At 31.7% G+C, this 23,919-nt stretch overlaps 1 protein-coding gene across 4 annotated transcripts; it reads right to left on the minus strand.

Moving 5' to 3' along the window:
* Positions 1-1,668: 1,668 nt before the first annotated feature.
* LOC144847447 (synapse-associated protein 1-like) lies at positions 1,669-23,788 on the minus strand. 4 transcript variants are annotated; one of them, XR_013613744.1, is made up of 10 exons: positions 23,382-23,788; positions 22,991-23,085; positions 22,419-22,559; positions 21,831-21,970; positions 21,183-21,283; positions 20,523-20,591; positions 19,959-20,153; positions 4,329-4,384; positions 2,231-3,312; positions 1,669-1,923 (listed from the first exon to the last, which is right to left on the minus strand). XR_013613744.1 is itself a non-coding variant. In XM_078703818.1 (10 exons), exons 1-9 carry the CDS (start codon positions 23,647-23,649, stop codon positions 3,205-3,207), a joined length of 1,173 nt encoding a protein of 390 aa, XP_078559944.1. In that variant the 5' UTR covers positions 23,650-23,788; the 3' UTR covers positions 3,123-3,143; positions 3,194-3,204. The 4 variants fall into 4 exon arrangements, 3 of the variants coding, with proteins under 3 accessions (XP_078559945.1, XP_078559943.1, XP_078559944.1); XM_078703818.1 differs by lacking the exon at positions 1,669-1,923 and having other exon boundaries at positions 3,123-3,143; positions 3,194-3,312; XM_078703819.1 differs by lacking the exon at positions 1,669-1,923 and having other exon boundaries at positions 2,065-3,312; positions 21,192-21,283.
* Between the last annotated feature and the right edge of the window lie 131 nt (positions 23,789-23,919).

A 23,919-nucleotide genomic window follows, 5' to 3' on the forward strand; every position in this document is an offset into this window, starting at 1 on the left:
TTAATAATTCATTCTAAAATAATAATTAACAAACGAGTGAATTGTTACAAACCGAGTGCGAGACAAAAGCTATGTTTCATGCATGACAACATCGTTGGCAGACGACAATATTGGCGCTTTGTTTGCTGTATACGGACTGGAAGTAATCATTAATATTGAACTTCGTCGTCGTAATAAAATCAAAGTTTTTAAATTGCATAATTAGAACGGTGACCATTAGTAACCGCGTACTAAGAGGTCATCAACCCCATCAAGGTCGTTTTAATTTCACAGTAATTTCATTGATGGAGGGAAAACAAATAAGGAAATCTATACTGAATTTATCTTAATCACAAGACAGCTGCGCGTTGTGTAAAAAGTGCTTTACTGCGACGATGCCAATAAAAGCAAAAGTTAATACGGTGCTTCTAATCTTCAATCGGTTTAACTTTTTTGGCGTTCAAAATGTGCGTTTTACGTTCCCCCGGTTACGTTTCATCGGATACGAATCTGACTACTGGAAGTCTACTTTATTGCCTTGTATTATTATTGCGTTGTATAGTAGGCGTATGCAACGATTGTCAGTTCCATTTCCGCTGTTATGGTCCACTTATCTTTTTACAACCTGCCTGTTCCATTCATCGGAAGGCCTTTAAAGCTCAGGTACAGGCATGAATTTTAAATATAATATCTGGTTAATTGTACATAAATCAAATATTTGTAACAGAAATCAAGACGAAAAAAACATGAATTTCCCTTAATATGGTAAAATACAAAATTTGGCAATATTCTGCCATAAAAACCAGGAAGACTTTTTTTCAGTAGTTAGGTAGTTAACCTAATGTAATAACATGTCTGGTGACTCCCTAGAAGGTGAAAAAAGATGGTGGATATACGGTGGATAATTTTTGCTATAACATGAAAATAAATATCTGAAGTTGAATAAAAATACCAGAAATGTAAAATTCAAGTTATATTACCTATATTTAGTCATCTGATAACATTTTTTACCACACCGTTTAGTTTTCATAGCTTTTTAAAAAGCCTCTCTATTTACAAAATTTGTGTACAAAAGAATAGAGATTTTACTGTGTAATTTGAACTATCCCCCCACTGATAAGAAAGTGCTTATTTTCAACAAGCTCGTGTAACACAAATAAAATCCCAAAAATTATGAAACATAGGGGAAACTATAGATCGATAATTATTGGAATGTATGATCAATAGAAATTTTTTGCCCGCACCTGGCCTTTAAGTTATCATAAAAGCACTTATGTTAGGTCATTTAAAAAGCGCATCATTTCCTCTCGACGAGGAAAACCATGGAAAACTGTCAGTAGTTTTTGGGTTGGCGTAGAGGTGGGCGTTGACTCCCGCGATCCCCTTAGTAGTTTTTGGGTTTTAGCATACTGTACAAATACTTCTTCATAATTTTCATTTGCGTTTTTTTGTGGGGTTGGAATCACAAACGCGATTGACTCCCGCGATACCCTTCATTTTTGTATTGAAATTGAATGATGTAGATAACGTACTAGAGTAATACATGACCCTCTCCATGATTGAATCTCCTTTAATGTATGGGGGAATGGGTAACTTTATTACAAAATATCCAGGGGCGGCGGATCGTAGCGCTAATATAATAGTAATTTAAAAGGAGGAAGAGCACACATTAGTAACATACACATTAAATGATATTAATTTGTAATCTTTACTAAAACAATTTATAATGTGATAACAAAATGTAATAATATTAATAGAAGTATAATTAAATTAAATAATTATCATTGTATACCTATCTAACCGGCGAAACATAATAGATTAGTCCACCATACACCATAAAGGTACATTCTGACACCAATTAATAAATTAATATAACTGTTATACCTTATTTTAATTTACAGATATTAATTACTCTGTGTCTGCAATGAGCGTGGTGTGAACAGCCTAACTCTATGAACATCTAAATGTTGATCATTGATGCTACTTCTCTGTGTCTGTAATGAGCGTGGTGTGAACAACCTAACTCTACATCACAAGCATCTAAATATAATGCTACATCTCTGTGTCTGCAATGAGCGTGGTGTGAACAACCTAACTCTACATCATGACCATCTACATGTTGATCATTGATGCTACATCTCTGTGTCTGCAATGAGCGTGGTGTGAACAACCTAACTCTACATCATGAGCATCTAAATGTTGATCATTGATTCTACATCTCTGTGTCTGCACTGAGCGTGGTGCGAACAACCTAACTCTACATCATGAGCATCTAAATGTTGATCATTGATGCTACATCTCTGTATCTGCATTGAGCGTGGTGTGAACAACCTAACTCTACATCATGAGCATCTAAATGTTGATCATTAATGCTACATCTCTGTATCTGCAATGAGCGTGGTGTGAACAAACTAACTATACATCATGAGCATCTAAATGTTGATAGATACTGGCACATAAATATGGTAAATATACTTTATATAATTCTTTTTTTTACACTTTCCTTTGAAGTGGTTATTTTCTAATTATTGTATTAATAACTTAATTTATTGCAATATTTATTTATTATAAATTATTAATTACATATCAAGTCATGTAGCCTGAGATAAGACAACAATCTTTATGTATGTAAAAATCAGTAAATTTGAAATGCATTCCTTAAAAAAAATCCTTGTTCTGTGTACAGTATTTACACATGGACAACCAATAGTGTGGATTTGACATTCGTATAACGAAAAATGCGACTCTAAACTAGTGAAATCTTACAAAATGGTGTGAAACTTTAAAACTGTTACCTGTTAAATATCTAGTTGAATATAATTCCCACAATTCCACAGTTTTTATATACAGTGTATAATACATTATTTACTACTACACAAAGCTTGGCATGTCTGAACACACTCTTAGAATTTATGTTTGTCTGCTGCTACAGTAAGACTGGTGTCTGAACATAACCTTAGTTTTTATATTGGTGGTCTGCTGCTACAGTAACGCTGGTGTCTGAACACATCCTTAGTTATCGTGTTGGTCTGTTGCTACAGTAAGCATGGTGTGTCTGAATACATCCTTAGTTTTCGTGTTGGTCTGTTGCTACAGTAAGCATGGTGTGTGTGAACACATTCTTAGTTTTCGTGTTGGTCTGTTGCTACAGTAAGCATGGTGTGTGTGAACACACCCTTAGTTTTCATGTTGGTCTGCAGTAAACCTGGTTTTCTGAACACACCCTTAGTTTTTATGTTGGTCTGCCTCTACTTCTGCTTCTAGCATCTGGTTAATTTCATCTTCCCATTCATCGTTGACGTCGCCCTCAGCCTCATCCACTACTTCAAAATCCTACAGGAATTTAACAAAATATATAATAGAGAGCTATTTCAAAGGAAGACATAAAGGGTGGGATAAATAGAGGAAGTGCTTTCAGGGCTAAACATTTATTTTTTTTTTAAATTAGCAAAATGAGCAACACTACTAGCAAATTTGTTGGTAAATTCATTAATTCTATAAATTGAATTAGTTGAATTATCAGATCAAGACTACAAAATTCCAACAAGCAAACATTACCTAATTTTGAAATGTTCAACTAGCAATTGTGAAAAATTGGTAAAATTAGTTTCTGGGATGCTATGTTATGATTTAAGTTAAAATTAATAATGTCATTAGTTCTGTATACCACTACATCTGTTAATTAAATAATGTACAGTAATTAGTTTCTATACCACTGATAGTCTGTATGATTTGATTATGAATCTTGATTGGACCTGTGTTATTTGTGTCACGGGAGGAATTAGTTTATAAAACTATTTAATCCATTTTTTATTCATATTAATTTATTGTAAACAGGAAAGATTAGAAACTCGTGCAATATCACACGTCAGGACTTGATGAGTCATCAATTGGATTATAATTACTGGGCATGCTCAGTGGTATTTCTTCCTCTTCCGATTAAAAATCGAATGATTGAATAATCAGACCAAGTGATGACCATTGGCTATATGAACTTATAAAGTTACTATATGAACTTATAAAGTGTCTATATGAACTTACAAAGTTACTATAATGACCCTTATAGTTTTATACAAAGTTAATATATAAAAGTGACTATATGACCTTAAAAAAAGACTATATAAACTTATAAATTGACTACACGAAGTTACAAAGTGACTATATGAACTTATAAACTTACTATATGAACTTATAAAGTTACTATATGAACTTATAAAGTGACTATATGAACTTACAAAGTTACTATATGAACTTACAAAGTTACTACTATATATATGAACTTATAAAGTGACTATATGAACTTACAAAGTGACTATATATGAACTAATAAAGTGACTACATCAACTTACTTCAAGCTCTTGTTGAAGTTCTTTTTCCCATTCAGGAACTTCTTCTTCAACGTCACCTACAAAACAAAAATAAACATCAAGGTTAAAGTTAAGTATTTTAGGAAATATCTTGATGGGAAGTTAATAAAATGAAATGTATGTACTTAAATAATATCATTTAATATTTTTAATCTAAATAGTTTATTTACAAGTAAGTTATGCCCTCTACTGGACGCATCAACATAGGCAGAGAGCAAGTACTTTGGCCAATCACAACACAATGAATTGTCTGAACTGTTGCTTGTGATTGGTCAACTTACTTGCTCTCTGCCTACGTTGATCCAATTGGGAACCAAGCTGTACTCTCTTAGAAACTAAACTTTTTCTTTAAAAAATACAACAGTTTTTCATTTTAATTTCACTAAAAAAAAAGCAAAGATAGATGAACTGAGTTGTCCATTTATATATACGGTATCTTTATTTAATCAAGCATATCCGTATGAAAAAAGTACATTACAGCATAAAACGCTGAAAATTGTATTTGTACAAAAATTATTAATTATAGGAAAATCACACATTTCAAAGAATTGACTGTAAAACTAATTAGCACAGACTTTTATCAATACATGCAATCAAAAGTTGATTAATTTTACAAAATATATTTATAGTTATTTGCTTTAGTAAATTACAATAGCAAATCAGACTTGCAGCAGTGAAAACAAAATAGATAGAGTAATATAAATCATAATACGAATTCCAAGAATGAGATTCCTGTCAACTTTCTTAGAAAATATTATGTGTCAAAGGTCATAGGTTGAAAATAAAGAAGAGATACACTACAGGCTTTGATACCTTTGAAAGATACGGGTATTCAGTGTTAGATCTCTCAATTTGGAAAGTCCAGAAAATTAGTACCAAATTATTGATATACTTTATAAGATGTAAATAATCTATTAAATACAAAAAAGTCAAATAATATTGTACTTTACTATCCAATTTAACAAAATAGCTTTTGATTACTCTTGTTTTATGCAGGGAGTTGAACAACTCCCTGTTTTATGTATAATTTTCTTACACCGATTTTAATACTGGTTGGAGCCAATTTAGTCCGGCAAATCTTGCTGGCAAAACCTGGGAAGGGAATAAACAAATCTTGGATCTGCTACTGACATATCAAAGGCTATATGCTTTCTCTAATCTTCTATTTAGTAAGGATGAAAATTAAGTTTACAACTTGTGTCCACTTTGAGGCAGATGGTTTTTCTTATTCTTCTAACACTCACAATGTTTCTAATATTAGTTGTATTACTTAAGATTTTGAAAAAGCAACCTGCGATATTTTGATATGGAATAAAATATCATTTGCTATGTGTACACAGATTAAGGCAGATGAAGAAAAACAGCAAGAAATAAGAAAACAAACAGTGTTTATATTTTATTTGTAATATATGCTGAAATTATATGCAACTGATAAATTGAAATAATTCAAATTTCTATTAAATTATTTTATCTTCTATTGTATAAGAATAATAATAATATTTAAAATGTATATTAAAATCTGTATTGTATAATATGCAGGTAGTATTAGACCCAAATATGGGATGGAATTTGGCAAGTCTACAAGTATTTACCAGTATGTGCTCACTGTAAAATGTTTACCAGTATGTGCTCGCTGTAAAATGTTTACCAGTATGTGCTCGCTGTAAAATGTTTATTGAATGGGCAGCTCATGACATGGTTCCTTTCAACTATTCCTCTAGAATTCATACTTATATTCTGTATGCTAAACTATTAGGCTACCAAATCTTTATTTCAGCCAAATGTGTCAGAGATAGCTGATGATTGCTTTTAAGTGGCTAAAATTCATGTTTCAAAGGAAATTTTCGTTCATTTTTTTTGGTATCATAGTGAATGTTGGAATATTTGACAGAAAAAAGGACCGGATCCAGAATTTGTTTAAATAATAATAATAGTATGTAAAAAATAGAAATCAAAACGTAGTTCATATTTTAATTTCAAATGCCGAATGGGGCAGAGTGCGCTTCCACCCTCGATCCGCCCCTGGAAAATGTAATCATCATTACGAAAGGTATACAATATGGTGAGTGTTTGTTATTGTTGACAAAATTAACTGTTTGGAATTTCCACCAGTACCCTTTGATATATGATTTTAACGCAACATAATTATAATAACAATAGCGCTGCACACTGATAGGCAATAATAAGTATGTTATCGATATTCTTCATTGTTGATGCAAGCAGATTTCATTAGCTGCTGGTGGTGGTAGATGCAAAAACATTTGGCACTTATCCAAGTCCATGATCATTGAACCGTGAACGGTACAAAAATACACTTAACGCTTCAATATTATTATATAGAAAAATTGTATGATAAAAGATAACAAGAAAAAAATATAACAATCAATATTGTTTGGTTTATGGTAATACTGTAAGTGTTGGAGTAGTGAAACGGAGGTTTATTGTATCACAATTTATTCGTTTTTATTTACAGTATACGGTAAATATTTTGAAAAATTGTAAAACTGAAAGTTCCAATTTCTGAAAACATCATTAATAATTCATTAATGTAATGATACATCAATATCATACTACCACCATATTCTCCTAATAATACTAAACATACTTTTGTACAACCCTCACACCCCCCCCCCCCCCCCTCCCCAAAAAAATACTTAGGCTGAGCCCACCCCTCTTCAAAAATTCTATTCTTTTCTGGGCACAATGAGAGAATTTAGGACATCTTTGCCTAATTTATAGAAATTCTACATCACTACTTTACGACATTATATTCTGTTTCATGGTACTGTACTTAAAAGATAAACATATTGGCATTGTAATGAAAGCCATTATTATAATACATTATTATGCAAAGTGTTGAAATTAACATGTGGTGTCGGTACAGCGACAGTAGCGCATCCAGGGAATTTGTAAACAAACAAGCGCTTTACCAGGGTGGGTGTGAATAATAAAAACCCTGGATCAAGTCAAGGCTTATTATTACACTGTTAATTATAATTTGATTGTAGCAGTCACTTTTGATTGGATGCATGCAAAGGTGCCGGACATCCAAAGGTGTGCTATTAGTTTGTCATCATACCCCCTTTAATACCTTTAATATTTTTTCTTAATTTGTTTTTTGGGTTGGTGAACTTCTCATTAATATCGAAAATAGAATAACATTTATAAATAGCAGTACTGTTTTATGATCATAAAATAGAAAATATATAAATGAGGGCCCCAGTGGTCGAATAGATAGGCATACGTAGTATCAAGCAGATGGAGTAAGAGCAGTTTGATGGAGTAAGCAGTTTTTCTGTTTGGGCTCATACCTATTACTTGCTTCTGGCAAGATGAAATGTAAAACGTACTTTTAAGAACTTTTTCCGAATAAATATTATTATTATATTATTAAATATTATTATTAGAAGGTTTCAGGTTCAAATCTTGGTTGGGTCGCCTTTTTTTTCTCATTTTCTTAGATTTCATCATCTTTATCGTTTATAAATTAATTCATTTTCAGTATATCACCAAGTGGTTTAGAATTTTTCCTGTACCTGTTAATTAGGTGATCATTTAGAATAAAATGATCACCTATTGTTATTGTATAAAATCTTTATTGTTTTTTTCTTTCTTTTTATTGGTTTTCCGCAACGAAGTTGCAGGAAAACCTCTTGTGATTGTACGAAATCATCATCATCATCTTTTTTTTCATCTTCTTTCTTTCTGTATGATTTTTGTGTAACGCTTTTCTCTGAAACTTGCAAACATAACATTTTGTGAACTATGTTAACATTTTGACATTTATGTAACGTCGTCAAGCGAAGCTTTTCATGATGTTTACAATTGCGCAACGTGACGTACGCGCGATTTAACGATTTTCTCGTATTTAACATAGGTCAAAAACCAAATAACATTTTAAATTGAAACTTTGCACAAGTTTAATTTATATCATGCGCTAACTTTCTGTTGAACAAAACTTGCGTGTTTTACACAAAGTTACGCGCGCACGCGCATTTAAAATTTCAAAATGCGCAAAATTAATTTCTAATCAACTTTCTACGCGTTTCATGTCGTTTTAAGCATGTAAAAAATTCCCACGCGTGCGCAAATTTTTACGTGTGCGGTGCGCACGTAGCATTAAAAACATATTTTTTTCGCGTGATTTATGTTTTTCCAGCCTTTTCTAGTAATTTTACCAACTTTTAAACAATTTCGACTTACAGTAACGTCATACGAGCACGTGGAATTGGACAATTTGCGCGAGTTTTTGTTGAAAAAGTTAAAAAATTCGTCAAAATTATGCCTTTTTTTAAACAGTCGTAATTTCTAAACTGCACGGTCAACTTTTTGTGGATGACATTTTCTGGAAGTTAATGAGTTGTAGATATCGGATCATGTATTAATATGGCTAACCGGACATTGTGACGTCATCGTATGGCCACGCTAATATAAAATTTAGGATTTTTGTATCTTTCGTCATAGCTCATCACATTTAATAGAGCGCATCTCCACTTATCCGTTTTCACCCAAATTTTGATATTGTCTAGGTCAATCAACTGTCTTTCGCATGAATTAGAAATATTTTAATTTTTTTGACGTCATCATTCCTAAAAATTTAAATTACGTGTGGCATTAATTTCATCTTTACAGTAAATTTTAATCTGTTATAGCTCGTAAGAATAAAATTTGATAATCACGATTAAAACGTTTTATGGAAGCTATTGGATTGTAGATACGAAATCATGTGAAAATTTTGCCAATCGGATGTTGTGACGTCATCATATGGCCAGTTAAATGAAAAAAGTCGTATTTTCATCTTTTGCGTCATAATTCATTACATTTAAAAGAGCGCGCATCAATATTTCACGTATTCAAATTTCTTCTAGACGTTAATATGTTGTTGCTGAGATAATTTCCTTCCGAAATAGCTACCTTCGCATTTCATTTTAAAACCGTCAACATGTTAAAATTTGCAATAAATAGTGGGTCCCGTAATTTCACCTATTCTACACTGTGTGATATGGATACAGATTATACTGTGTATACTATATATGAATCGAAATAATAGAATTTAGCAATAACAACATATCATATTCTTCAGTTCAGGTCATAATGCCAACGTGAACACTTCCTTTTGTCCTCAACCTATCCCTTAATGTTAAAAGGTACGTCGTTACACGTTCATGTTGCACCACTTGCGCGGCGGAAAACCAAACTCGTCAAAGTGACGAGTTACATGTCTAGTTGTTTCTGTACACTATTTTGTGTAACAATTATCTCAAAAAGTTTAATGTCAATGATTACAAAAATTTCAGAATATCTTTCAAATAATATAACTTAATCCTAATAAGCTTTCCAGCGTGATCACTCATCCGTGACGACATTTATACGCCATTTTGCGAAATCACATTATCAATCATATCTCCATAATTCATTATCACATATTAATGAAATTCACTACACGTAAACTTCAGATCAAGGGTAAAAATATTAGCAAATAAAAACGCACGCGCACGTAGGTTCATGCGCGTGATATCGCGCGTTAAAAATTTAAAACGCTCAAAATTAAGTTTTGATCAATTTAGAGCATGAATTAGGCCATTTGCGTGTTTAAAAAAATTACTGCGCAAAAATGCGTTTTTGCGCGCGCGATACTTAAAAAGCGTAAAAAATATGAATTTTTTTTACAAATCGCATTCTACTCACCATTCTTAGTACATTCACCAAATTTGAGTCAGTTCCGACTTAAAACAACGCTATACGAGCAGGTTAAAAATGACAAAATGCGCAAATTAATTGCATCAAAGTGCTGAAAATGGTGAAAAATAAGGCCTTTTTAAAATGAATATAAATCTTCAGAATGGCAGGTGACCCCTAATTTTTTTAACTTATTCGGGAAGCCATTGGGTTGTAGATACATATTCATGTACACATTAGACGTACAAAATGGTATGACGTCATCAAATGGCCACTTGAATTTAAAAATTAGTAATTTTTATCTTTTTGTGTGGGTTATCACATTCAGTAGAGCGCATCTCCGTTATTTGAGCCCGATTTTCGCAAAAATTTTAGAATGTGCTTGCTCAATTGATTATCTTTCTCATGGGTTGTAAACATTTTTATTTTGATGACGTCATCACGCGTAAAAACTTGAATAACCTAGGTCGTGTAATTTTAGCTACACCATACATTTGAATATCTAATAGCTCTTCAGAATTAAAGGTGACCTTGAAGATTATAACATATTATGAATGCTGTTGAAATGTAGATATGAATTCATATAAAAATTAAGCCTATCGGATGTTGCGATGTTATAATATGGCCAGTTGAAGTTAAAACGTAGTTTTTAGATTTCTTTAGTCGAAGTTATACAAATTTCAATGAGCGCGCATTGCGCTTCTACGTATCAAATTCTCTTCCAATCTTTATATTTATTTGCTCAATTCATTATCTTTCGAAATTGTCATCTTCGAGTTTATTTTGATAATTCCATCATACCAACAAATTTGAACATGATGTGGGTCCCATAATTTTACCTATGCTACACTGTATATAGATATACAGTATATACTGTATATATTGTATATGACACATAATAGGTACAACTCAGCACTATAAGTGTATATGCATCATGTCATAGGATGGCGTACATCAGCTTTTTACGATCGTATGTTAACGTATGTGCATGTTTAAAAAATGTTAATTTCATTAAAATGATAAAAATGATCACCTATAATTCGTCAAAGTGACGAATTAAATTCTAGTTTATTTTATAATCATAAATTCACCGAATGTTATATCTCCTTTCTCTCTCTCAGTAAATCCTACTGCTTGATGTATAAATAGATGTAATCCAGTTGGCTTATTACAACCTTTGGATACATCAGTATTATATTAATTAGTTTACACACTTGAGAATAAACAAATTGAAAATGAATCTACATTATATCTTGACTTATTAGACTTTCTATATGTTGTACATTACAGTATGGCGCCGTTCATACACTATTTCAATGATTTTATCTAAAAGGCCAGCTACATGATTGGTGGATACATAGGGTCTAACATTGTAAACTTGAACTGCTGAAACTTAAGTGGGGGTTCAGCTAGATGGGCTTCCCTTTAGATCCGCCTATGTAAATCAATAACTTAAGTGGGGGTTGGACAAAATAGGCTTCCCTTTAGATCCGCCTATGTAAATCAATAACTTAGGTGGGAGTCTGGCTAGATGGGCTTCTCTTTAGATCCGCCAATGTATCAGTAACTTAGGGGGGGGGGGGGGTCGGGCTAGATGGGCTTCCCTCTGCCTAATGTATGTAAATAAATTCAATTATATAATATAATTCTATTAATACTATGATTCCAATAATATAATAATGTTGGTAATGAAACAGTAACATTATGAGCAACATGAATATGTTATTAAATCAATAGCCTAGCAAGCAGTCAACATGATCATGTGCTGATAGCATATGTTATGTCATTTAATGTATTCATACCACATACTGAATAATGTCATTTCAGGTATGTCAATATATTAATGTAGCTTAACTTATTATAGGCATACAAATGTAGGGCCTACTGTATGTAATGTTGTAGATTGGACCAACAGCTAACTGTCCAATCCAAAGGATGAGGGAATGAGAGCACCTTCCCACTATACAGAGCTATCACATTAAACATGATAGAACTTCCTTGGAATCAGGCCTGTTCACACAGGTTCTCACTCCTTTATTGTGACACCTCTATGATTCTATTATTACCCAACAATATTCTAATAATAACAATGTTTTAAATTTTAAATTTAGTGTTTTAATTAATATAAATAATATAATTTTCCACCTGAAAGCCATATACATGCTAACCATAGAGATATAGTGAATCTCTAATGGACAACCAATGGCAGTCACTAGAACTTGTGAAAAATATGCCTGGTCTAAATTACTATATACAAAAGTTGTGAGTGAGTTTGGGTTATTTTGAACAGGACCATGAAATCACCATTTTATATACAACACTCACTAAAATATAGCACTACAGAAACTGGATCCCCACTGAGCTGATCTAAGCCTCTGCAAATTCAATTTTGAATTTAGAACATCTTATTAAAGTTATTTTTAAATGTCAATACTTAAATATGGACATTTAAAATGAAATACTTCCAGCCGTATATCTATACAAGAGATAAGCCAATAACACTAAGTAAATAAATAGAAAATAAATAAATATTTAACTACCAAACTCGTATTCCATCATAATGCTAGGGATCATCTTAGAAAATCTTTTTTTCAGCCACGGTAGGCTATATAACGATATATAAATACACTACACCATGCTATCTGTACATTGATTGTTATTGTTATTATCTGTTTAATAATGCAGCAACATATATGTTTTGTATATGAATGGAGATTAGTTCTTTTAATTGTATCTAAAAATAGATAGTTCATAAATACATAATAAGATAGAGGCGTTCTAGCCTATGGAAACATGTCTATCAAATCTGACATTTTAAAATGTTCGTTATGGATACAGAACAAACTAAAAACAAGAGATTTAGGGTGTTTCTACTAGGATTAGGAACAGAACGTTGCATTTTTTGGTCCTAAAGCTCTGTCTACACTATCAAACTTTAGGTGACAAAAAAATGTGATGTGCCATATATGGACATGTCTTATCACTACCATATTTGAGCATACGTACTACCACCATATTTGGGCACATCACATTTTTTTGTCACATAAAGTTTGATAGTGTAGACAGAGCTTTAAAATAACATTGTCGAAAAATGAAAATGTAAACAAATTAGAATTATATTATATTTTGCCAGAAATTTTTGATTTTGCATTAATGTAGGAAAAGTAGTGCTCGATAAATGGTGATGCGGCCATTCAAATGGTTATTTCTAAATTGTCCTAATTATTTCCTCGCATCAGAAACTGATTTGCATTGTTTGGCTTGTAAGGCTTTTTGCCCTAAAAGCCTTACAGCGAAAATTCACTATCAATCATATACCTTATTATACAAGCCTCCTAAAGACATTGCATTGGTTATGATAAAGAAGAAATTCTAGCTAAAAATCATAAATCATACTTGTTGGATAACCTTACATATTTTGCAAAGAACATAAGCTAACCTTGAGGGTGAAACATAAGAAGAAACATTCCCATTAATGTGATTCACATGATTCTTGACAGAAGAATATTTAATCATTCACAAACATGTTACTTACAGTATTAATGATTAGTGAATGCAATAACATTTGCAGAAATGTACTTTGTTATATAAAAATACAGTAGAACCTTCCTTTAATCCCCCCGCCCCTATCCAGGAGACATCCCTATTAAATGGAAACTTTCCTGTGTGAAGGGGGAGGGGGGGGGGGGTGTTTAACACTAAGGCTCACCAATTCAAACACCTGTATTAAACAGACACTTCCCTGTGTGAATGGGGTTCAGACATCCCTATGAAAAGGACACTCTCCTGTGTGTGGGGGGAGGGGGGGAGAGAATGTATGTATAAACACTATCTAATGCAGACACCCCTATTAAAGAGGGACACTCTCCTGGATGGAGGGGTATTTAAACACTACAGCTCACAAAGACATCCCTATTATGGGCACACTTTGCTGGGTCTTGAAATTGTCCTTTAATAGGGGTTTTATTGTATTTAACCATATTTATTTAACCATAATATATTCAATCTTTTATAACTAATACTGTTAGGATGATGTGTTGTGAAATAATTTCATTTTCTTTTTATATAAATTTGTGATTATGACATCATTCAAGTAGAAATATCACAATGATGGCATGTGTATTTCTAGTAACTATTTAATATAGTTATGCTTTCGTTTTCCTTTACCAAAGAATAGTATAGGTACTGAATAGAATTAGTATATGAAAACAGAGTAGTACGACCTGGGGTTAGATTTATCAAACATGCTTAACACAACAAATATTTTAACTTTTGTTTTGTTGTTTTAAGTCAATAATGTTTTTTTTTCAAAAATAACCTAAGCAAATATTTGTGCATATTCTTTTCTTTAATCTTAATGTACATGATTAGTTAGTCTAAGTCCATTCTTTAAGCTAAAAATGTTTGATAAATAACAGTTTTTTACTCAAGCATGGTTTAACTATCTCGACTTAAACAAAAAGATTGATAAACGCCAACCCAGCACACTAAGCATCGATCGTTGGATCAAAACATAAACATAACAATCTGTTTTCATTACATTGTGTATCATAGATTTGCATAAATTAAATTATAATATTTCATAAACACCACTGTTTACATGATGCTCAGCAAACCTATACAGGTATATATATCTTGTAGAAATTCATAAAATAATATCAATTTATATTTGCGATCTCACTTTTTCTGTTTCATACAAGATTACCATGTTCCTTATTTATAATGTTATTATATTATTACCATGTTCCTTTTATATATATACCATAATGTTATTATATTCATTAAAAAAATGGTGTTATGTTGTATACAAAGAACTGTATATAGAACTAGAACTACTAGAATAACAGTAATCACTAAATATTACTGTATAAAGTAAAAACATTCAAATTACATACTACACCTAAAAGAACATTGAGGGGATAAAATTCTTGCACGTGACAGGTGACATTGGACATACTTTTTCAAGAGTTTATACTGCTATATCTCCATATGAAGTGGTTGCAATGTAACAAGTACAGATATCTCCTAAAAACCAAGTGGAAGGTTGAAAAGAGTCGTGTGAAAGTGTGAAAAACCAGATAATGTTTTCAACACATACTGGTACTGGTTCAAGTAACCGTCTTCTTAGAGACATCTGGTAGCCATTGACATAAAGTTGGCATTTAGATTAATGCTAAGTACTTTTAAGTGTACACAATATTATTTTTATAGGGCTAGCTCTGAATTGCAAAAAGTTGCTAAATTCCAACTTTTCTGATACAAATACGAACAAAACTTAGTACATTACAAATACCACAATGTGTAACCACAATATTTGTAGTAAAATTACTCTCACAATGTGTTTGTAGAACCTAAAATGTAAGATTTCATGGGCAGAGTGGGAGCAGCATTGTCCAATGCTTTGACAGCAAATATGAATGAATGTGCAAATATGCAAGTTGCTTCAAGGTAGTGTAGTAGGCTAGCATGTTATAAAGACAAATCCATTCATGTTAAGTTGATGCAGCAACAGTCTTGGAGACATGCAGCACCACTAACCTGCTGTCACATAGCAAATGCTATAAGCTGCTGTTCTTACAACTGTCAGGACAAGAAGAACCAACCAGCCTGTAACTATAGACACATACAAATAAAATCTGACATTAGACAGACAATGTAGAAGAGTATTCTTTAACAAAGAAACAAATATCTGTGGCAAAAACAGTATGTACTGCACTGTGCAAGACAACATTTTAGAAAAAGGAAGAGTAAAAACATTCTAACAACAAAAAAGAGTACAACAATTTTGTATAAAAGATGCAAAAAGGTATAGGGCCACACACAATTGGAAAAGCAGATTCCCTAAACCCCCAGGGTTATGGGAACCCTGAGCAGTGCCCGGAGGAAAAAACAGGCATTAAAATATGTCGAAAAAGGCCAAAAACGCCAAAGGTCTCCAGCGTTGGAGGGCCATTTAGTGTTCCCAAACCATGGGCCTTAAGCCTCTGTGTTATGCCACTGGTGTTTCTTTACACCTTCTCCATCGTAAGTTTACACCCATGGGCTAGTGACCTGCCACATTCAAAACATAGTAGGACAAAATAAAGATTTTATTATCAGAATGTTTATGCTATTCTACTATGTCTCAATGAACTTAGTTTGCATGAAAATCTTGTCCAGAAGACCAACCAAGAATTAACAAGTACTGTATCTACTTACTGAACCATCAACATCACAAAACAGAGCATAAATTATTAAATAATCAAGAAGACAAGATTTGAAGGATTTGAGAGAATTAGAATCTTATTTATAGAGGATTTCCTGAGGGACATCTGATTAAATCCTCTGATTTGCACCACATGATTCATCAGCTTACAAAAGCATTTTGGTTCTCTGCCAATTTCAAAATTTAATCGCTTCTCTTCACCATCCGTGCCAAGTTTTATTTTTGGGACAAGTGTTTGTTACATGCATCAGTTGCTACCAACATATATACAAGAAAAACAGTGCTCTATATTCAATGATACCTATTGTTAATAAACAAACACATTATGTTTAATTTTGTTGTTTGTGGCCCGTATATATACTGTGCAATAGATAAAAATACAGTAGAATCTCTATTATTAAAGAGACACTTTCGGGACCTAAAGCTCTGTCTACACTATCAAACTAGTTTGACAAAAAAAGTGTGATGTGCAAAATAATGGTAGTTATATGCTCAAATATGGTAGTGATATGACATTATCGTGTCCATATATGGGCACATCACCGGTTTTCACATAAAGTTTGATGGTGTAACACTGTAAGACAAAGCTTAACAAAGTCACAGTGTCCTGAAGGACACACGTTTAGGGCTCAACAAAGTGTTCCCTGAAAATAGGGGTTGGCTGTAGTGTTAAAACATATAATATAGTCCTTGTTTCTTTCTCACCTCAGTCTTAAAAAAAAATAATATACTGTATTGAAATGTAAGAGATATTTAGTACATTTTTTTATAGATAGTCCTGATTTGATTGGTTTTTTTTTCATGTGTGCATTACAATATTTCAATTTTTACATCCTCAAAATGTAATTTACAAAAGATGTTCACTGTACACTCACAAACCACACCCACTGATAGACCACACCCACTCACTCAAAACCATATTCACTAATAGACCACACCCACTCAATGTTCTCATCAATGTTTTCACTTGTTTATTTTTATCTATACCATGTTGATGACTTTCTTAGTGACTAAAGAGACTGAAATTAAATAGCAGTCAATGAATTACTTGTTTAATAGGTAATTTGGGATATATGCCAATAGCAAAGAACTCATTCTTTGTTGACCTTTATTCTATTTACTTGAATCTTTCACAGGTGGAAACTGTTATGTATTTGGTTTAAAGTTTACTACAGTACAACGAATGCTATGTACAGTTAAAATACTATACTCATAGTTCCTAGGAGTTACAGAAGAGTGAATGTTAATGCAAAAAAAAAAAAACTATTCTGAAAGCCCTGCCATACCCTACCCCGATCATAATCAAATCATTTATGGTTTATTATCTGTGTGTTTTGATTTCTAGTTTCAAAGAGTGTTGTTTGTTTGTGCCGGCTAGATACAAACTCCTTTAAGATTATTTACATATATGCTGGTAAATCGTACAAACAACTGACAGACACTGTGTGTACTTGATCACAAAATTCATAGAAAAATAACAAACAAAAGCAAAACTAAAAGTATGTTTACTATACGAAAACAAAAGGTTGTTTGTTTACAAAGCATTTTGATATCATGGAATCTCTTGAGCAATGTGTGTTTAAGATTGCACTTTGAATCGCTCTCAGGAGATAGCATCAAAGGCCCATTTACAAGTGAAAATTAGGTTGCAGAGATCCGTAACCTCTACTTAATGTGTTAAAATGATGTGAATGTGAACGAATTGTATCTACTATTTATCTAATCTATCCAACAGCTGTCCACATTTACATGTTTTGATGAATATGAATATTAGAGTTAAAACAATGGAATGACCCATTTATTTGAAAATGATCTCTGTAATGAATATGTATTTTTATCATATTGTTGTTGAGTACAAGCCTCAATTTAACAAGAGGACTTATGAACCAATTTTGATACAACCCACAAAAATGCAGCCTAGATTTGTTGACATCTTGAAAACTCTTTAAAGCTCAGGTACAGGCATGAATTTTAAATATAATATTTGGTTAATAGTACATAAATCAAATATTTGTAATAGAAATCAAGACGAAAAAACATGAATTTCCATTAAAATGGTCAAATACAAAATTTGGCAAAATTCTGCCATAAAAACCAGGAAGACATTTTTTTCAGTAGTTAGGTAGTTAACCTAATGTAATAACATGTCTGGTGACTCCCTAGACATTGAAAAAAGATGGTGGATATACGGTGGATAATTTTTGCTATAGCATGAAAATAAAAATCTGAAGTTGAATAAAAATACCAGAAATGTAATATTCAAGTTATATTACCTATATTTATTCATCTGATAACATTTTTTACCACACCGTTTATTTTTAATAGCTTTTTAAAATGCCTCTCTATTTACAAAATTTGTGTACAAAAGAATAGAGATTTTACTGTGTAATTTGAACTATCCCCCCACTGATAAGAAAGTGCTTATTTTCAACAAGCTTGTGTAACACAAATAAAATCCCAAAAATTATGAAACATAGGGGAAACTATAGATCGATAATTATTGGAATGTATGATCAATAGAAATTTTTTGCCCGCACCTGGCCTTTAAGTTAGGTTTAAACAACCAAAATATTGGAAGAAAAATTACTGTAGACACAATCTCATATTAAACACAACACAGTAATAATACATACTAATTAGCATTTTATGATAAATTAAAAATAGGATAAATTATATAGCCTTGTGTAAGGGTGTGTGGCGCAGTGTGTTGCAAAAATGACCGGGGTAATAATGTTCAGCGCTTAGAGGTTTCACAACATTAGGCGCTATATAAATGCAGGATATTATTATTATTATTATATAGTAAAGATAAAATTATATACATTTTGTTTTTAGTGTTGGTATACATGTTCCATTTTGGAGAATAAACAAATAAATAAAATATATCTGTATACCTGTACTTGCATTAAAAAAATGGAAAAAAGTATGAAAGAGTTTATATTATAATGGATGACATGAATTAAATTGGAACAAACTAATTAACATAATTGCAATCAATTGGAAAAATATGATTGTATGTAAATGTTATTACACAAGATATGATAATAATACTGGTCTTTGTTTAGAAAATAAACAAAGAAATATACTGGTATATATTGAATGTAGAGCAATAAGAGAACATACGTTGTGTTCGCATTACTGTACATTGCATCTACTGTTTTCATCCTTCACGGAAATGTTGTCATGGGCCTCTAGAGGGCAGAAGATAGCTAAAACTAACATTTCATATTTCTGAATGAATTTCTTATTGACACCAGATTTTGTAACTTGAAACAATATTCTACCACATCAACCTAAAAGCTACAAAAAATTATGTAATAATTTCATAAAATTTGCTTTAAAAATATACTTTTCCAATGTTCTCAATTTTTTGCTGATGTTTATATATAGTTTTCAGGTTTGCCAGACACAAGGTTGTGCTTTTCAAATCCTTCCGAATTTTTTCATTTGTTTTTTTTTAACAGCTTGGATTCAATGAAAGCAAATATTTGAATTGACATAAATAAAAATATGTATACTGATGCAGTTATAAGCCCATGCTAGGACATACGCCCGTGCTAAGACATAAGCCCATGCTAGGGCATAAGCCCACTTTAAACTGTAATTTAAATTTTAGTTATGATTTATATGGGAATAGACAGCATTAAATCACTAAATTCCACCTTTGAAATCTGTATTAACAGGGAAGGATGAGTCAGTATAGTCAAAATGTTTTCAAATCAACATACCGGCTGGAGATGGTTCTTCCTTGTCTGTCATTCCCAGTTGTTCCATACCCTTTTGTAGGTCAGCTTGATCAACGACGGAGCTAAATGCGTCGCTAACAAACTCGTTTGCTGGCGGACTATCGGGTGGAAGATCTGCTAATGAATCTTCCTCCGTTTCATTGGCTTTATTTTCAATTGAAATTGGAGGAGTTGATTCTACCAAAAAGAAAAGAAATATTTAAGATTTTAGCACCAAGTATAAGTCTCAATCTACACTATCAAATTGCCCATATATGGACATGATAATGTCATATCACTACCATATTTGGGCACATCACACTTTTTTTTGTCAAACTAGTTTGATAGTGTACACAGAGCTTAAGGAATTCTACCCATCTAGGACCAACATATTTAGAACTTTCTAAACTACAATATGATCCATCCGCTGATACCCACAGCATTTCCATTTTGTTCCTTTTATCAGGGAGATGTTTATTTTACATCTCCCTGCTTTTATATACAGTACAGTATATCACCAATAAACAGCAGTATATATATGTGAAGAAAGAGTTCTGTATTACTAACCTGTCTTTGATTCAGTTGTACTGTCATCTTTGATTGTTCCATCTTGTTTTCCATTTTCCACATTACTTGCTGAAAATAGTTTAGCAAAATAAAATAAATATATCATGCACATAAATCGTTGGTCTTTCTTTCTTTCCATTCATCATACACATTCATAAACATACATAAATAAGCATAGTACAAAGAAAAAAAAGAATAGAAAGGGGGAATCTCAGAAGCAAAGCTTATACAAGTAAAAATCCCATGAAAAAAGGCACATAAGGGCATATGCAATTTAACTTTAGGAGAATGCCGACAATGCATAATGTATGTCCACTAAACAGTTAATATCAACCTGATGATCCTATCATGAGGACGGATAACAAGACAAATAAATTACAAAAAGCAAAAATTAAAAAAGAATGATAAATAAATTTTGAACTAGTCCTGTTGAGAATAACATTTAAATTCTTGGTTTTATGTACTCTAGTAATACACCAGAAATGTATTTTTTTGTGGAATGTGCTTTGTTTTAGTGAATGCCTGTTTTATCGTGTGCTAACAAAGTGAAGATTATAACAGAAGAATATTATAATATTGATATAGTTTTTGTGGTGGCATAAACAAATTTGAAAGTAATTTTCATGAAGAAAAGATGATATAAAGTTAAACATAAATTACCTTGTTTACCTTTGGCAGAAGCAAGTGATGTAAGTTGTGATGATTGTTTTATTAAAGAAACTCTGTAGAAATAATTCCTCCAAAAATGTTCTTCAGAGACACTAAAGTATAAAGAATATTGTGATGTTTAGGTGACACAGTAATAATACAAATAAAATATGTTTTTAATAACTTTGCCTGTAAGTGGGAACTTTGTTCCAGTTTGAATGTTTTTGTGAAAATGTATTCAAAAAGAAAGTCATCAAAACAGAAAATTTTACAATCATTCATTTAAACGATAAATAAGGTAAGTAATATACTACTTTTTTTAGGAATTAAATTAGAAGTAAAAATACTTGTTTTATAAGATTCCTAAACAACAAACATAAAAATCATAAGCAAAACCAACATAAATATTATACGGTATGCCCACTTAACAATTTGAAAATAAGTTTTTAAAAAACTTATAGAAATTGCTTCCAGGTCAATAGTAATGTAAGATAAGATAAAATAATTCTACATTTTTAAAATTTGTCACTGATCACAGAATGTAAAAATAAGCAGATAAAATATCGATTAACATATTAATATAATTCAGTAAAAAATCAGTCATAAATTATTTCATATTTCATACACACTAAACTGTAATTCAATATTATACAGCATTACCTTTTAGGTACTAATTCAAATCTCATTTTGCTTAAATTGGGGTCCTCTTGTAACATTGCCATAGCAACTGGAAACGAAGTGTCAAAATCAAAATAGAATTGAACACCAGCAGGAGGATTCCTTAAGAAATTTCTCTTGTCCTAAAAAAAATAAACACTTACTTTGTTTAAATACAATTGTCGTATTCGATTGGGAACTTTCGTTGTTAACGTAAAGATTCGTTGAGTACTTTTTGTATTCGAATTGTAAATTTGTGCTCAACAGAAAGTCATTCGAATAGAAAACGTTGACAACGAAAGCTTTTTCGTTAAGAACAATCTCAACGCTCAAAATAGTCCGTTAAAAAGTACTCAACGGAAAAACTACTCAACGGTTCACTCGAATACGACAAATGAAAACAATTGTTACAAAACAATGTTATAAACATATACTTTGACCGTGGGTGTCAGAATTTATTATGATACAGTTAAAAAGTAATGTACTCTGCTTATTTTGTTGTTATTGAAATTTGTTGTTATTTTGAAAAATAAACAATCCTAGATTTGATAAATTAAACATAAATAATATTGTTGAATTGTAAATGATTACCTTTGATAAAGCTAGAATATGTTCTTTCATCTGTTCCTCTTCGTTGTAGCCTACCCATGGTGCAACAGCAGCTTCGGATCGTTTGCTGTGTTTTTCTTTCATAAATCTTTCTTGTTCTTTGTTGAAATCTCCCATGAATGTCTATAAATTAAAACTTTCTTTACAAATAATTCATGTATAAATTATTAGTTAGTTAGTGCCTACTTGAATATAATGTACATGTTCACTAGTAACGTAGTGCTGTCTACACTATCAAACTAGTTTGACAAAAAGGTGTGCCCAAATATAGTGGTGATATTCCCAAATATGGTAGTGATATGACATCATCATGTCCATATGACATCACATTTTGTTGTCACATAAAGTTTGATAGTGTAGGCAGTTTGTTGTTGTTTGTAAAATGGAGGGTTTGAATTTAGACCTATAATAAAAAGTGCGTTTAATGATCATGTTATTGCTTGTGTAATCATTTATTGGAGGGAAAAAAGTTGAATTGAAAAACCATTTAAATTTGTACAAACATTACAAATAGTGCATTGCGTATCTACATTTTCATCATACTCATACTATACCTTGTCTTGAACAGTTTTTTGCAATATACTTGCAGTTTTAGTTGCAGTGTTGGTCACAACTTTTGTTCCTTCTTTTGCGAAATTATAGAAGTAACCTAGAATTTACAAATAAAATAAAATTATTTTCATTCTTAATTTACTAGACTTCCTTGCGTTCTCTTCTTTATGCCATTTAATTCGCAGCTACAGCAATCTAATTAAAATCGGGCACAACAATAAAATTCTATATTAATTCATTCATTCATAATGATATTTTATTTAAAATATATATATATATATTATAGATAGGCCCATCCCATAAAAACATAGCATGAATTGCGAATTATATTTATTTTATAATATTTTTATATAAAAATTAATAATTTTTTTCAGTTTGATTGTAAAGACTTACTTCCCCAATCCTTTGCTGAATCAACAGCATTTGTGGGAGGTTTATCATCTGTATTTTCTTTATTATCAACTTCATTGTCTTTACTAGGCTGCTCTACAGTTTGGTCCTGTTCTGTTTGTTCTTGTTCAACTGCCTCTGACGACGACGAAATTACAACCTCCTCAGTCGATGCGTCAGCATTTGTCTCGTCGTCCTTTTCTGTGGTTTTGCCTACCTCATCAGTTTGTGGCGTTTTAGTTCCTCCCCACCATGAACTAAACACCTCCATTTTAATACAAAATTATTTTAATAACGATTTAGTTCAAACAGCATGTGAAAATTAAAAAATAAATACGAATAACCCACACAAAAAGCGATTTTATTCCCCGTGGCCTAGATTTGACTTGACAAAACGTAAACACATTAGATGACCTTTGCCATTTGACCTTTAGCTCGCTGCGATGATTTTTTACCAAAAACAATTACAATTTTTTATTTGTTAATTTGTTTCTACTTAATCTCATCAAACGCTAAAAACTCAAGCAAAATTTCGAATATA

This window comes from Antedon bifida, chromosome 7 (assembly GCF_963402885.1).
Source record: "Antedon bifida chromosome 7, ecAntBifi1.1, whole genome shotgun sequence".
NCBI classification, from domain to species: Eukaryota; Metazoa; Echinodermata; class Crinoidea; order Comatulida; family Antedonidae; genus Antedon; species Antedon bifida.

Bases quoted from the DNA above. Each gene is read 5' to 3' on its own strand.
- LOC144847447 (XM_078703817.1), bottom strand. From the start codon at position 23,649: ATGGAGGTGTTTAGTTCATGGTGGGGAGGAACTAAAACGCCACAAACT. The intron at 21,971-22,418 runs GTAATCATTTAC...TATTTTTTTTAG, and splicing joins ATATTCTAGCTTTATCAAAG to GACAAGAGAAATTTCTTAAG. The intron at 20,154-20,522 runs GTTAGTAATACA...TCTTTTTGGTAG, and splicing joins TACAACTGAATCAAAGACAG to AATCAACTCCTCCAATTTCA.